Below are 17,115 nucleotides of genomic sequence, written 5' to 3'. Positions count from 1 at the left end.
AACAAAAAGGATAAAAATCATGATTATATCAAGAGATGCAGAAAAAAAACATGAAAAAATTCCACATCCATTTATGATAAAAACTCTCAACGAAGTGGGTATAGAGGAAACATACCTCAACATAATATAGGCCACACATGACAGATCCACAGCGCACATCATATTCAATGGTAAAAAGCTAAAAGCATTTTTTTTTGAAGACCAAGAACAAGAATGTCCACTTTCACCACTTTTATTCAACATATTATTGAAGTCCTTGCCACAGCAGTCAGACAAGAAATAAAAGGCATCCAAATTGGAAATGAAAAAGTAAAATTCTCATTATTTGAAGATGACATGATACTCTGTATAAAGACTCCACCAAAAAGCTATTAGAACAAATTAATTCAGTAAAGTTGCAGGATACAAAATATACAGAAATCCATTGTATTTCTATACATTAGTAATAAATCATTGAAAAGAGAAATTAAGAAAAAGATTCCATTTATAATTGTACAAAAAAAAAAGAACAAAAAACCTAGGAATAAATTTAACCAATGAAGAAAAAGACCTGTATTTGGAAAACTATAAGACATTGATGATAGAAACCAAAGATACAAATAAACAGAAGGACATATCATGTTCATGGATTGGAAGAATATATACTGTTAAAATGTCCATACTACCCAAAGTGATCTACAGAATCAAGGCAATATCTATCAAAATACCAATGGCATTTTTCATAGACCTAAAACAAATAATCTTAAAATTTATATGGAAACACAAAAGACCCCAAGGAGCCAAAGCAATCTTAAGAGGAACAAAGTCGGTATCATGCTCAGATATCAAACTATACTACAAGGCTATTATAATCAAAATAGCATGGTACTGGGACAAAAACAGACACAAAGATCAATGGAACAAAATAAAGAGTCCAGAAATAAACCCATGCTTATATGGTCATTTAACCTATGACAAAGGAGGCAAGAATATACAGTGGGGTAAAGACAGTCTCTTCAATAAATGGTGTTGGGAAAACTAGACAGATATATGCAAAAAATGAAACTAGACAACTTTCTTACACCATATACAAAAATAAACTAAAAATGGATTAAAGACTTAAATATAAGACCTGAAACCAAAGAACTAGAAAAAAATACAGGCAGCAAACTCTTTCACATCAGTCTTAATGATGTTTTTTTTGGATATGTCTCCTAGGGCAAAGACAACAAAAACAAAAATAAGCAAATGGGCATACATCAAACTAAGAAGATTTTGCACAGCAAAGGAAACTTTCAACAAAACAAATAGGCAACCTACTTAATGGAAGAAGATATTTGCAAATGACATATCCAATAAGGAGTTAATATCCAAAATGTACGAAGAACTCATACAACTCAACATCAAAAAAACGCCCCCAAACAATCCAATTAACAAATGGACAGAGGACCTGAATAGATATTTCTCCAAAGAGGACACACACACATGGCTAGCAGACACATGAAATGACATTCAACTTCACTAATCAACAGGGAAACGCAAATCAAAACCATGGTATCACCTCACACTTTTCAAAATGGCTATTATCAATAAATCAACAAACAACAGAACAAATGGTGGTGAGGATGTGGAGAAAAGGGAACCCTCGAGCACTGCTGGTGGGATTGTAAATAGGTGTAGCCACTATGGAACACATTATGGAGGTTACTCAAAAAATTAAAAACTGAACAACGGTAGGACCCAGCATTCCCACTTCGGGGTAATTTTTGAAGAAATCAAAAGCATTAATTCAAAAAGATATATGCTCCCCTATGTTCACTGCAGCATCATCTGTAATAGTCAATATATGGAAGCAACGTAGGTGTCCATCGATAGATGAATGAATAAAGAAGATGTGGTGTGTATATGTGTGTATGTACACACACACACATTCTTACATACACAAACAATGAGATATTACTTGGCCATAAAAAAGAATGAAATCTTGCCACCTTTGGCATTGACGGACCTAGAGGGTATTCTAAGTGAAATAAGTCAGACAGAGAAAGACAAATACCATATGATTACACTCATATGTGGAATCCGAAAACAACAAAACAGAAACAAACTCACAGATACAGAGAACAAACTGATGGTCATCGATGAAAGTGGGGCTGAGGGGATGAGTTGAAAAAGGTGAAGAATTAAGAAATAAAAATTGACAGTTATAATAACAGCCACAGGGATGTGAAGCACAGTACAGGGAACATAGTAATATTGTAACAATTATGTATGGTGTCAGGTGGGTGCTGGTTATTGTGCTGAACATTTCGTAAAGTATATAAATGTCTAATCACTATTTTGTACACCTGAAACTAATATAATATTGTATGTCACCTATAATTAAAAACAAATTTAAGAAAAAGGGATGTTTTCTATGAGCACCACAAAATATTAAAATGTTTATTATCAAAATTATGCTAATTTACCAATTCCTTGTATACAAAATACTTTAAATTCAAAAAAGCCAATAATGTCACTTTTTTTTTTATTCTAGAAGCTGCTAGCTTATGACAACATATGGTGAAACAGGATTCTAGAAAGGAGAAATGTAAAAATCTAAATAACTGGCATAATTTTATGTGCTTAAAAAAAGCTTCTCCTTAGTTCTTTAGTCATATTGCTTCAAAGGAGTCAGTGAACGGACACCCAAGAAAGATAAAATTAGGTTCCATTCATTTACTCCACTCTGATATTTAGCCAATTATTTTGGAAACCTGTATGTTATACAGCTTAATATATTCTCTCAAATTCAAAATTTATTAGGGTTCTTTGTCAGATAAGTTTTACTTTTAATAACGAGTTTGCAGACTACCTACAAAATAATTATAAGTAAAATTTTAGAAGACAGCTGTGGTTAGGCAGAACTCTAAAATAGCCCCTCAAACTTCCTGCCCTAATCTCTGAGATTGTCAATATGAGGTGATACCACCCCTGGGCTTGTCTACATTACACAATAAATAGGTTTTGCAGATGTAACTGAGGCTCTGCCAACAACCTGAATGAGTATGGAAGTGGATTTTCCGAGTCTCCAGTCCAAAACTCAGCCCAGCCAACATCTTAATTACACAGCCTTGTGATACCCTGAGCAAAGAACCCAAAGGACTTATGACTTATAGAACGATGTGCTAATAAATGGGTGTCATTTTAAGCCGACATGTTTGTGGGAATTTATTATACAGCAACAGAAAACTAACGCAATGGTGAGGAATTACCTATTATCAGGAAAGAAAAGAAAATCAACTAAATATATGAATGCCATATTTTCAGTGCTTAAGGATCACAGTTGATTTGTTAAGCTGTTTCGTGTTGAGAAAAATGTGTTTAAGAGTAGAACTGATAATTCTTAGGAAATGAGGCAACCTGAAATCAAGAACAAATCTGAGATATTCAAATGAGATTTCAATTACAGCAAAATAAAATTTTACATTAAAAAAATCTAGACATTTAAATTTCAAACTCTAGAGAAATCTGCTATAAATCAGAGACTTACCCTATTTTGAAAAAATGATGCATGAAAATGTGATGTTGTAGCAGATATTGATACTAAAGTAATAGTTTCTTCAGAGCTAGGATTATGTAAGTAAACTTTTTCCATTTTTGGCATTCCAACTGGCCTGTATAAACAAAAAGAAAATTGTCACAAATACTTCAAAGATAGTTTCTAGTTGTTAAAGAAATTGATGTTAATTTAGTTAACTTTGTTAAACACAAACTCTTAGAAGTTAGAAAATACATATCCAAATATGTAAAACTACTTAGCAAATTGGTTTAAAGTTACGCATAAAAATGCATTTAGCCATTCAACAAGTATTTATTGAGTGCCAATGGCATGGCATACACCAAGCCAGGTGCTGGGAGTGTAAGAAGCAAGTCTCCGCCCAGATGAAGCTTACAATCTAGTGAGAAAGCTGGCAGGGGACAAAATAGTCAGGTCCTTTTCTTTCTTTCTGTGACATCACCCCGCCTTCCTGCTAATTCTGAATCATGTCCTCTTCTCCCCAAACTCCACTGGTATATGCTCTTCAATTTAGGAGGAAAAACTGGCAAAATTCTGTGAGTGGATCTGCCTTGAGTTGGGGGCTATCACTAACCTTGTTTTACAGATGAGGATACTGAGGCATAGGAATTTTAATCGGCTTGCCCAAAGTGGAGCCTAAATTTGAATCTAGGTCATCTGGCTCCAGTCCACATCTAACCCACTATATTAACCACCTCCTCTCAAAGGGTCACTATGACACAGACTTGCTGGTCTGGGTGTGGAAATGCCCCACCCCCCCAGAGTCATCCCCTTCTTCGCCCGCCTCAGCACACATTACAAGACAGGAGCTCCTAAGTTCACCTCAAGTAACAGAATCTGTGCGGAGAACAATGTGTTAGAAAACACATGCCATGCTGGACAGACTACATCGCTGTGCCGTTTGCTGGTGGGGCCTGTGAGAGGATGACACTTCACCCTCTGCAGCATTAGGTTTGGCCGCGCGATTTGCTTGGCCAAAGAAATGTGAGCCAAAGTCGCCTCTATTATTAAGTTTTAAGAGCCTTCTCGTACTCTTCTTCCTCTGCCAAGAAAATGGCATTTCCCAGATAGGAGCACCCTTTCAGTCTAAATCCCACTGAGATTTGGGGTTGGTGTGGTCATGGCATAACCTTGTAAAGGCCGAATAATGCAGACCTGAAGCTGGAAAAGTTGAACCAAGAATTAAAAGTAAGTATAATGTAACATGTTAAGGAGATATGGTGAGATATTAGGAAAATGAAACAAGAAAACAAGAGAAAACATTATAAAACATGTGTAGAAATATAATATATAAAAATAATAGATGGAATAGGCAGATAAAAATCTATTAATGAGTTGCAAGATCGGATGGACAATTTAGTTCAGAATTCAGCAAAAGTATATTTAGAATGTTTTTAAAGATACAGCTATAAACCAAAAGAAAAGGAGATGCATGGCACAGCTGGAAGTGTTACTATTTGGAAAATGGGACATAGAAACATTTGAAGAATATGGGCAAAAATAATAAGCAAAACCCCAAATTTAAAAAGACAAAATAATTCTTGATCGAAAGGGTTTATGACATAAGCTACAACATCAAAATTTAATTTACCAACACTTTACTCATTTTCTTCTTAAGCTTCATCGACTGTTGAATCTTGGATTATTTTAAATATTTCATCTTTTCTAGAATGGAATAACAATATCTTTTCTCCATATTATCCAAAAAAGTCAGGTTTATATGTGTGAGGTCCCCAAATTATGTAAATAAAGACTCTCTACTGTCTTTTATAACATACTTTTCAGGCTTTCCTAACAGTTTGTGCTGCTGTTCATTTCATGTACCAGTTTGAGGATTTTTTTATAATGCTGATGTGAAGTTTTGTTGTTGTTAAGATTAAATGTTTTCTGGTGCCTTTAAGTCCTAGGCCAAGTCCTATTCCCTGTGAGAGCTCATCGCTGGGTACGCCGCCATCTTTTGCCAAAGCGGGAGGGTGTGGACAAGGACACCCATGTTTCCCCGCTGAGAGCTGGCAATTTGCTGCACTCTCATCCTGGGAAGGCCAGGTCGGGCGGGGTCCCACAGGAAATGTGCTCCGCTTCTCCAGAGAAGCAAAACCTGCGCCAAGTCATCCCCTGGCTTACAGCCCGGCCATCTCCAGGGCCAACATCTGTCTGTGGCTTAATAGTCCAGCCATGAGGAAAAACCCAAAGGTGGAACTAGGGCTTGGGTCCTGAGGAAGGACGGAGGGGCATCCAGAGGGTGGTCTGTGACAACATACTTAGGGTCTGGAAGCAGGGAGCTGAGTACCCTTAGAAACTCCTCAAACCCTGGAGCTGGCCCCTCACCCAACAGGCTCATGAATTCAAAGTGGGGTCACAGGACCACAACACAATTAGGGAAGTGGGTGATCCAGCTGAGGCCTCAAACTACAGCCATGATGCTGCAGGGAGAAGCTGCAGACAGACAGTATGGAAGATGGATTCTTCTTCCTCAAGCTTTACACAGACGTATAAGGAGAATAATGGTGCACAGTAATAACAATGTTCCCCTTAAATCCGCAAAGTTCACCAATTATGTGCTTTCTTCAACAAATATGCTCTTATAATTCAAATGTCCTGTAGAAGATTAAGTGACAACAAGTCATTTGCCTCTCTGTGAATTCATTCTTAACGTTTTCCTCCTGTGACATCTGTGCAATCAATCTCAGTTAAGATAAAAAAGACAGGGTGTAAATTGGCTGGGTAACCTGGGGAAACTTTAAGAAGACAAGTTAGGAGATGGCTCCCTGCAGGAGAAGACTGGGCTAAGGAGACAAGCCTCCCAGTCCTAGGAGCCCAGGATCAGGGGTGGATCGCTTGCCTTTGCCTTGCAGCCCTTTCTTACAGGATCAAGGTAGGAAAGGTCTTGGGCCATACCTTACAGAAATAAACCCTTGCTCAGAAGAGAAGGGTCATCTAGTTAAGTTGCTCAAAGAAGTCTGGAGGAACAAGAATCTGAGGGAAGGTCTCAGGAAGGTGTCAGCAGGCCAGTCTAGCCCTGCGTGCTCCAACAGCAGGCCCCTGAAGTTCTGGGCGGTCCATGGCAGCGGACGGGGCTCTCCCTGATGGCCCTGCTGACAGAGCCCACGGGACAGCCTCCTGTGGAGATGTGTACAGAACCAGGAGGCTGAAGAGAGAGGAACTTTGGCTGGGTGCTAACTGACATGTGCTCACCTGGAAGGGAGTAAGCGGTGCCTACATTTCCTGCTACATAACATATCACCACATAGAGGCTTACAGTGCCACCAGTTATTAGCTTACAATTTTGATAGTCAAAAGTCTAGCACGAATAAAACAGGAGGACTGCTCTGTCTGCTCAGAGTCTCACTCACCAAAGCTCAAAGTCCCCTTCTAAGCTCATTCAGGTCACTGGCAAAGTTCAGGTTGCTCTCAGCCTCCTACCACGTGGCCCCCCACCCCCTGGCCCATTTCCAAAGCCAGCACGAAGAAACTCCCTTGCATCAAATGCCTCTCACACTTCCCATGTGACATTTCTCACAGTTTCTGCCAGATTTGAGAGGGCTCAGGTGATCAGGTCAGGCCCCCATCACCTCCCCATCTTAAAGGTCAATTGATTTGGGATTTTAATTACATTTGCAAATCCTTTATAGCAACACCCAGATTAGTGTTTGAATACAATTGGAAAGAGGTGTGTATGCAGTTCTAAGACCTGGAGTCTGCGGATCGTCTTAGAATTTTGTCTGTTGTAAGTGGAGTGTGTGACTGCTTGGCTAGACAGGTAGATTTAAAAATAAAATGACAATTTCCAAGCACCTGCCATGCTAGTTCTGTTTGTTTCCATTACGAGCTGCTCAAAGACAGAAGTAAAGCCAAAGGGGACAGTGTAAATTATTTATGGACAAACCAAGCTGTGTCAAGTATACAGCTGTTATCTACTGTCAGAGAAGAGTCTGAGGTTCACAAGAGTAAGAAGCAGCTACGAATTAGAAATCAGCTTGGAAAGTAAGCTGCAAGTCTGCTGTCAATGGCAGGTGTCCTATTCCACAGAAGGATGACGTTCAATGCCAGGAAACAGATGGAAATGGCTGAGCACTGCCTTGAAACAGACTTTATTAATAACAGTGACACAGCACTTTTTAATTTTGCTTTTCAATTAGAGTTTACATTCAATATTATTTTATAACAGGTATACAGCACAGTGGTGAGGCATTTATATAATTTATAAAGTGATCCTACCTATTAGCCTAGCAGGCACTTGACACTATGTATGTATAGTTATTACAATATTACTGACTATATTCCCTAAGCGGTACTTTACATCCCTGTGACTATTTTGTAACTGCCAACCTGTACTTCTTAATCTCTTCCCTTTTTTCACCCATACCAACCCCTTTCAATCTAGCAACCATCAGTTTGCTCTCTATGAGTATCTATGAGTCTCTTTCTGATTGGACAAAACATTCTGAATAACACAACTTTTGGCAGGAAGTTGCACCAAATCAAAATGCACTACCTTGTGTCACTTAATCACCACAAAACCAGACCATGTTTTCAAACATTTTAGATTGAAGGCTGAGTGCTGTGCTGGTGGAACAGTTAGAAACTGAAAAGCTAAAAGGCATCCCTCTAGAAAAGAGGGCCTTCTTCATTTTCTTGGAATACTAAAAAGTGTTAAGGGAGAAATGCCTTTCACAAACTGAATCTAACTTGACAACAAAGACCTCCATTTTTAGTGAGTCTATTCAATTTCTATTTTCTTTAAGCCATTAGGTGTCCATTTTAAGCTTTAGATTTGATATCAGATTTTCTGCATTTAATAATTATGCAAACCAGTGGTCCCCAACCTTTTTGGCACCAGGGACTGGTGCGCCTATGAGAATCTAATTCCTGATCATCTGAGGTGGAGCTGAGGCAGTGATGCTAGCTCTGGGAGCGGGTTGCAATTACAGATGAAGCTTTGGCTCACCTACTGCTCACCTCCTGCTGTGCGGCAGGGGATGATAGGGATGGGGACCCCTGATAAACCAAACAACTCAGTAAACCAAGTTTCTACCCAAAACATCTTCTACAGTCTGCAATATATGTTTGAAAAAAGGAGTTGTTATGGAAAAAGAAAATATTTACTGCATTGGCATAAATAACTGAGGGGGTTAGGGGAGATGGTCTTGCCCAGATTGCTCCAGAGAATTGTTAAAGGGGGTGATGTATGGGCTGTGGGAGGGGGGGGGAGCGGAGAAAAAAAGGGGAGGAGAGAGAGGAAGTGAAAAGGGGACAAGAGGTAGAATTAAAGAATAAATTTAAACAAAACAGGTGAAAACAAAGCCTATTTTTGACGAAAGTTTGATTAATTACTGGGAAAGAAGTCCTAGAAGGAGGATCAGGTAGTGGGAGGCACCAGCAACCGGGCGTCTAGCAAGCAGCCAGACATTAGAGCTGTGTCCTTGCTGCAGAGCCTGAAACTCTCGTGGAGGCCCTGGATGGCAGCTGGATGCAACCTCATCCAATTTAACGTCTTCCAGATACTGCAAAGAGTGTTTTAAAATTTAGAATGACTCCGGTTTAGTAAAAATGATCACAAGCAGTGGAGAAGGGTCAGAGAAAACAAAGCAGAACTCCAGTGCATCAGCCAAGGTAGTAAGCAAGGACAACTCGACTTAAAATTTCTGGGAAAAACATTAGAAAGTGTTAAGGATACTTCTCAGGTCCTAAACTCACTGCCATCCATAGCAAGCCAACAACGCATTTACAGCATGGGCATCAAATCAGTAAATGCTGGATCAAAAAAAGGCACAGCAAATGTTTAATGTAGTCCAGCAAAATCACTTGAAGATGTAAAATGAATTTAACTGAAGCAGAGGAAATCAGCAGGCTGTTGTGCTGGCCTTAATGTACTGCGCACTAGTGTTAAGTGTGAAATAAGGGTCAGAAATGCAGAGATATACAGTGTGTATTTATCTCGCCTGGCCTAGTGGGGCAGCAGATATCAAACCAATCAGAGTGGTCACCAGTGCACTGGCAGGAGTCAGTAGATGCCAAGTGTAACGAAGGGTCTGACTCCATGTCTGATGTCTGACTGCTGACAGCTTTCAAGGCCCAGAGTGTCCCTTCACCTTACACCCACATAGCCGCAACCTAAAAGAAAGCCTGCACACTCTTCCTCCTGGATCGAGTGAGACATTCAAACCTGCAGGCCACCCAGCCTCTCCAAGCACCATCCAAGCAAGCCAGTCTCCTCTACGCTCTCTCAGGCCATTTTTCTCCCTGCTGGGAGCCAGCCCCCCTCTCCCAGAAAGCTCCGTTATGTGAGCATCACAAATCTTTTCAACCCTCTTGGTGTGTGTGCATGTGATGTCATCAGTCTTAACACCTGAAACAAGGTTTAGGTGGGGCCCCATCCCACCCTGCGGTGAACTCAGCACCATGGAGGCAGAGAGAAGGGAGCGTCCACCCTGCTGGGCAAGCTGGGATCACACTTCTCAGTAGTCCTTCCAATACACTCATCTTTGCTTCAACTAGTTTTAGTGAAATTTCTATCACTCAGAACCAAACAACTATAGTGCAGACCAAAATGAAGGAGTTGAAGGCACTCTGTAGCTGTTAACTTTCTACATCAGTATTTGAAGACTGTCTTTATATAAGGAAATGTATGCTGACGAGTATAGTAATGAAATCTCATTATGACTGCCACTTTCAAATGATTCAAAATCAACGAAATATTAACATGGCAAAAATGTTAATTATTGAACATAGATTAACAGTGCATTCATTATCTATTCTTTCTACTTTTTTGACTATAAAAGCTTCCACAAAAAATTCTTTTTATAGAGAAGACTCTTAAAGTATGTATAACATGCCTAGAGCTTGGAAAGATCAGGAGTTGAGAAGACGGTAATCGGTCCTCCACAGGTGTAGTTCAGGGTGGAGTGGCACCTGAGAAAGGTAAAGGATGGTTTTAATGTTAAAAAATTTAGCATTTTTCCTAAAGACATGAGGAAACTATTAAAGGATTTTTTTGTGGGGAGAAGTACGGGTGTGTGGGTGACATGTTAGGATTGATAGTAAAGCGAGTTCGCTGTTGATATCACAGACCATGAACTAGAATATGGCAGGCACGTGGTGACAGTCTAGGCAAGAAACGATGAGGGCCTGAATTAAGAAGAGGAGGGTGAGCAAGAAGGTTAGAGGAGAGCGAAGGGAAGAACTGATAGGATCCTGACAATGGACTTGGTGGCGGAGAGGATGGGGTGCCTTGAGGGAAGGAAAGAATCCTGGGACTGTCAGGATTCAGGCTTTGGTGACTGGCTGGCACCATCCACCGAGACTGGACATACAGAAGCGAGGCACATTGAGGTTAAGGTGTTGCTGGGGACTCCTGGTGAGTGAGTGGCGGCGGGAAGAGCAACGCAGCTTGGGAAACCATAGGCACATGCCAAAGGCATGGGAGATCAACTCATAGGAACCTATGGAATTGGCTGAAAGGGCTGAGGAAAGAGACACAGCCACAGTTAGATGACAGAGGAGCAGAACCCTGAAAGAGATGAAGAAAAAACAGCCTCGGGTGGGAGAGACAGTGGTTCACAAGGTAGTGGCAGGGGAAGAGCTGAGAAGAAGGGAGAGGTCAGCAGTCCATGAGCTCCAAAGAAGATCAAGCAGGCAAGACTTGCTTGTTGGTAAGGGTCACCTGACAAAGACCTGAACTTGGGCAATTCCTGGCTGGTTAATGAGCAGTTGGACAATATGGTCAAGGGCATGAGTTCTTTTAATTTTTTCTGCTAGATAAACTTTGCTGGCTTTGTTCTCAGACTAGCACCTGTGACTGATTGCAAGATGACTGCCACAGTGCCCAACCGAGGCATCACATGCAGGCAATATCCAGGATGTAAGAGGGGTATCTCTTTCTTGTATCTTTTTTTAGAGTGGGGGAAAAAAATCCTTCCTCAGAAATCCTTTAGTTGACCTGACCTCACATGACTGGGTAGAACTAAGTCACATCTACCCTGAATTGATCACATACAAGAAGAATGGGATTACTACAAATGATGTTTTTTAATCAGGATTTACTTCCCCAAGGACTGGATAACTGAAAAGACTGGGGTTGTGGTAACAAAAAGGGGGTCAGAGTGGATGCTGCCTAGTAACTAACAGGCATGAAGGGGGGCCATTCTGTACTAAGTATTACAATGTGATTCTTAATCCACAAAACAATATTCATTTAAGAAAGAGCAGGGACTTCTGGAGGCAGAAAGAAAAGCAGTCAATGCAGGAAAAAATTTCAATCAAGTAAGTTTTATGCTTCTGATAGCGAAAAAAATAAATAAACACACAACAACTTTAAAAGAGGATATGTCCTAAAACTTCTCTGATCTCCTTTAGCAATCAGTTACTTCTGGATTCATTGGTAATTTACTTTCTGCAGTGAAAATGCACAACTTCATTTTGTTTGCTCTAAAACTACTTTCAGGTTTCATAAAAAGAACTTTAGCTCTAAAAATGCTGGGCAAGCTCTTTTATTCACATCCCCTCCGTTTCCCTAGAGTCAAAAGTTCGGAACTTGGGAACCTCTCTGTTTACATCTATGTGGTGGCTGGGACAGCATAACTTGGCTGGGCTCAGCTACAGTCCCCAGAATTCCCTTCATGTATCTGTTGGCTTGGGGGTCTCTCCGGAGAGCTAGAAGATGGGGGTGGGGCAGCAGCCATTTGTAGCACACGCATACTTTCCCCCAAACACTGACCCAGGTGCTGCTGGGAAGGGGCTGTGCACACATAATCAAAGCCCCTAATCAGCTGACATTAAATTAATGAAAAGGGAGATCGTTCTAGGCTGGCGTCTTAATCAGCAGGAAGCCCTTTCGAAGAGAGTTTGGCCTTGCCTTAGCTCCCAGACTGCAAACAGCAGCTGGATCTGCAATTGCTCTGCTCCCTCAGGACACTCCTGACCACCTGCCTGTGGACATCGGCTTCAGCTGTATCAGGGTGCCAGCCTGCTCACAATCTCCCCTCCTCTGCCTGCTCCAGCTCCACAGCTATGTAAGTCACTTCTGCATAAAACATCCACATGTGCATACGTGTACACATGCACACAACCCTCAGGCTGCTCCTGTGTCTCTGACACAGGATCCTCTACACACATCCTCATCTGCTCCCAGGTCCAACTTTCACAAGACCCACTTCTACCCGTGGGAGATAAAACAAACTCCATCAGTACTCCCAGAAAAGTTCAAATAATGGCAGAATGGTTTTCTTTTTCTTTTGTTTCCACTACCTTGAAGCAGCATGTACATCTGCTGCTTCAGGGGACAGTCCAGTGTAACCACTATCCTTCCCTGTACTGTAACCAGGGACTCATGCTAGGCCTCAGTGACTCGCATCAGCGTGTCACCCGACCATGTTTGTACTGGACTTCACCTGCCCAGTCAAACGTCAACAGATCTTCTAGATTCTCTCAGCTTAGGAGATTTTTCTAAGACCAGCACCAGTCTCCTAAGAAATCCCATTTCCTCTCTAGTCATAGATTAATTCATTTTTTCCTATTAGTTCTTGTTTATCAGTTCACCAAATTCTTCTCTAGCCTGAATATTAAGTAAAAACCACTGTATTCTGCATGTCTTTTCATACCACAATTCCACTATTAGGACTCTCTCCTGAGGAGACAGGGTTGTATTTAAATCATTAGTTTCAGCACTGATTTTAAAAAATTTAAAACAATAAATACATTTAACAAATATATCCATAAAATCTGATGCTTTTTGATACCAAAAAATAATATAACAGCAAATTCAATGGAATAAAAAGAATGTACAATATACTGTTAATAAAGCAAGTTATAATAGTTTATATTCAGAAAATATAATTATGTTTTTGTAACTCAATAAATTAGCATAGATCCATAGAAAAAGAACCTGAAGGATAAAAGCTAGTGTGAGTGTTTTTGAGTGGCTGAACTGTAGGTGATTTTTCACTTTCTTCTTTCTCCTGATAAGTACTTCTAAGTTTATTGTAGTGGACACATACTGCTAGTATGATAAGCAAAGCCCCAACACACTCTGCAGTGGTAATTTAATAACCTGCGGCCTTAAATCGGAATTCTTCACTAGCTTTAAAGCTCCAGACACGGACTTTGAGGAGGATAGCTATAAAACCCTTGAACCCACATGCAAGGCGCTGTTCGTATGCATGAGTGTGTGTGTGCGTGCACGTCTGGGGAGAGGAGGGAACAAGTTCCATAGTTTTCATCTATTCCTAAAGAGATCCATGGTCCCAAAAAGGTTAAAGCCACCATGTCCAGAATCTTGCTGACCTTATCTCAATCTCTCTTATTAGGGGTGATGTGCATGGGTGTGTGGGGGGGTGTCATTATCTAAAGAGTTGAGGGACAGACAATTTGCAACAGGAATTCCCAATTCCAAGTCAGGTATTTTGTATACCTGATCCTTCTTTATCTCAAGGGATGCATGAAATTTGCAAAACTCCCTCAAAATACAAATAACGAACTTAACAACAGTAGGCCGTAACTTTTGAAACAATTTCTCTAGAATGGTTACTTCTAAGCTTTTCAAAGTAAAAATACTCTTTTTGACTAAAAATTTTGGTACTAAATACCGAGCTCTTCGGTCCCCACCCTCATACACACTCATGTACCCTCATATTGTTCATGCCACAGTCTTAGAATGGAGTTCATCAACTTTTATTCTGAGCCACTCTAGAATGAGAGAAAAGACTCAAAGAGAATTTTACTGGAGAGAGAAGTCATTGTTATTTTTAAAATAATGAACGCTCTTGCTGAGATCCAAATACATGCCACGTTTCATTAAATATCCTTCATTTGATAGGAGGAGATGATGTATGACATGTTATTGTGTGACTGGATAAGAACGCTATGTTCCTGCAGTCTCAACACTAAACTGTTTTCACAGGATATATTTCCTACCTGAACATCATGGTCTTTAAATAAACCTCATGCCCGCATGTCGATTTTACTTACATAACGACTATTCCCCAATCCCAACTCCATTGAGAAGTGCAAAAAGCACATGCAAACTTCTTTCCACATTCCCCGTCTGAAAATCCACCTCTGTGAGAAAACAACCTCCTGAAGAGATAGGATTGCTATCAGATATCTCTTATGTCTAACGCTAGCTACTCCACCATGGTTTTGTACAAGTATGATGGATGTATGTGATTATTCTGGGTTTGAGATTATAAACAGTTTAAGTTAATGTGTTTACTATAGTAAAAAATGTGACAAACAACCTTGACGACATTAAAGAAAATTACAGTTTTCATCTATTGAATCAGAGTAGATCTACATACAGCTTTGGCCTCCTGCCACCACTACCCTTTCGAATTCTTTTCTCCATGAACTTACCAGAGGGGCTCTAGTAGGAATATCATTTAAGATACGATACCTCTTCACCTGCCTGCTGGATTGGGTTGGAACAAAACATGGGTGAAGACCTGTTCTCCCCACAGTGTAACTGTGATGCGCAAGCCCGAGACTCAGAGGTAGGAGGTGAGCCTCAAGGGTGGTTTGGGGAAGCAAGGCTGGAGCTGAACCATGTCTTTCTGTAGGAGCTGCTTTTGTCTGCCCTTCTGAGTTGGTGATACTATTAATTTTATGTGTGTGTGTGTGTGTGTGTGTGTGTGTGTGTGTGTGTGTGTGTTTGTACTTTAAAAGCATATGCATCAAGTAAATAATATATCCTCTATATCCACGAGGAAAAATATAGATAATAAAAGTGGAAATGAAGTGCTAATCAGAAAAGGTAACTTATAAATTTTATGCTGCCTCTGAAGATAAGAGCCTCTGAACCAGAGACACTAATATGCGGGTAGTTTCCAAACTTCAAAAGTTAATATTATATGTTAAATTCATAACACCACTTCCCATTTGCAAAGTGCATTCAACACCACTGTGTCCCTGATGACTTCAACACTAACTTTCTCACACAAGTAACACAGGCAAAAGGTAAGACAAATGCATGAGTAAAACACAGACAACAGGCCAACAGGAAAGGCTGGTGTGAACGTTGTAGACTTACTGCTCGTGGAAGTCCAGCATTGGTGGCTCGAACCGTATGGGCCTGCAGTGGCCGCGGTACCGGGACACACTGCAAGTGAGAAGAAAGCAGTGTAAAGGGCAAGTTTTCAAAATATTTTCCCAAACCAAAGCCAGACACTTAAATGTTGTCATGAGAAAGTATCTCTATGAAAAGTGAAGTCTAATTCTCTATTCAGTGTGTGCATTACTCTTTTTTATTAGAGAAAATCAATTAATGTTGTGGTTTTTTTAAAATGCAAAGAAGAAACAGGAATATTTTTCTGTTTCTGTTACACACACACAAAAAAAACCAGAAAATGCTCAGATAGACTGAATGTTGAAATTTATTTTGGTTGATATAGTTGATAACGATATACCTTAATATGCTCACATGAATTTTGTGATACAGGTACAATGAACAATAACTAGTTAATATACAACTACACATACTTGGAAGATAATATACATAGAGAAAAACCATGATTACATTGTAACTGGAGTGGTAAAGGAACTAATCAAAAATGAACTCAGGGACAGAAATTTCCAAGAATCAAAATACCTTTGTAATGTGAGAGCCTAGAACACATTGATCTACAACAATCTTGGCCTACATATTTGAGGATCATTTCTCACTGTCCCATTTGTATCAGAACTTCCCACTAAGACAGTCTGGGACAGCAAACCTCAACATCACCACGACCTGATGGTGGTGCAAAGTACGACTGACCGGGGCCCCGGGTGGAAGGGGAACCAGCACACCTACAGTCATCTGTTTACATAAGTTCAGCCAGCCACTGAAGTTTCTAAATGGTCGATGTTTATCTTTCTGTTACATTTTAAGAAATGCTCTAAGAACAAAACTCACTTTGTGAGATGGCTATTTCCATCACTGCCACCATTCACAAGAACACAAGCTTCAAATGATACAGTCATTTTATTCAGGAAACAGAGGGCATGCATTAGAAACAGACAAAAGTGTTCACGAAGTTTAACGTTAACTCACTTCTACAGAGATTAAATAGTCTGAGTCGGAAAATAACTGAGCTAAGAGTCATAAAATCCAAAGGTGTTTTAGCCCTACCAATTAAGACTAGTTCTCCGTGCTGCCAGCCACATACAGGGAGCAAAAGATGACAGACACACAAGAAGGAAGACACCAAACATAAGATTCTGCTTTACTAAGACACAAAACTAAAGACACTGGGACAAAAAAGGCATAAGTCCTCACAAGACAGTTGCCACGTGAAACCAAGAAGTACAAAATCCACCCCGATTTCTGCCCTTAGACATGTCATAACAGGACTCTGGCTCCTTTAAAACAAGAGATATTGATCAGCTCATCAGTTTTCACGGTGTGAAACTCAAACCTCTAGGAAATCTTAATCCAATCAGGGTGAAAAAAGTATAATGCATAAAGTAAATGTGTGTCAAATTCATACATAAACACTGGTTGTTAGAAGCTGCAAAGGAGGTTAAGATAGTTTTTTCTTACAGAACTGAGCATCTACTCCTCAAAGTGCAAATGAAAATGTCTCAAGTGGCCATACAAGGTAGAA

At 40.2% G+C, this 17,115-nt stretch overlaps 1 protein-coding gene across 2 annotated transcripts in view; it reads right to left on the bottom strand.

Annotated features, from left to right (window-relative positions):
* Positions 1 to 17,115, bottom strand: part of TMEM131 (transmembrane protein 131) — a 146,648-nt gene that overhangs the window by 80,691 nt on the left and 48,842 nt on the right. For both annotated transcript variants that reach the window (XM_039872497.1, XM_039872498.1), the window contains exons 4-5: positions 15,561 to 15,629; positions 3,512 to 3,635 (exon numbers count right to left, since the gene is read on the bottom strand). In XM_039872497.1, coding sequence (XP_039728431.1) covers positions 3,512 to 3,635; positions 15,561 to 15,629 — 193 coding nt within the window. The remainder of the gene's footprint in view (positions 1 to 3,511; positions 3,636 to 15,560; positions 15,630 to 17,115) is intronic.

This window comes from Pteropus medius, unplaced genomic scaffold (assembly GCF_902729225.1).
Source record: "Pteropus medius unplaced genomic scaffold, Ma_sr-lr_union100, whole genome shotgun sequence".
Classification (NCBI taxonomy): domain Eukaryota; kingdom Metazoa; phylum Chordata; class Mammalia; order Chiroptera; family Pteropodidae; genus Pteropus; species Pteropus medius.
This window is presented reverse-complemented; position numbering and strand designations above follow the sequence as displayed.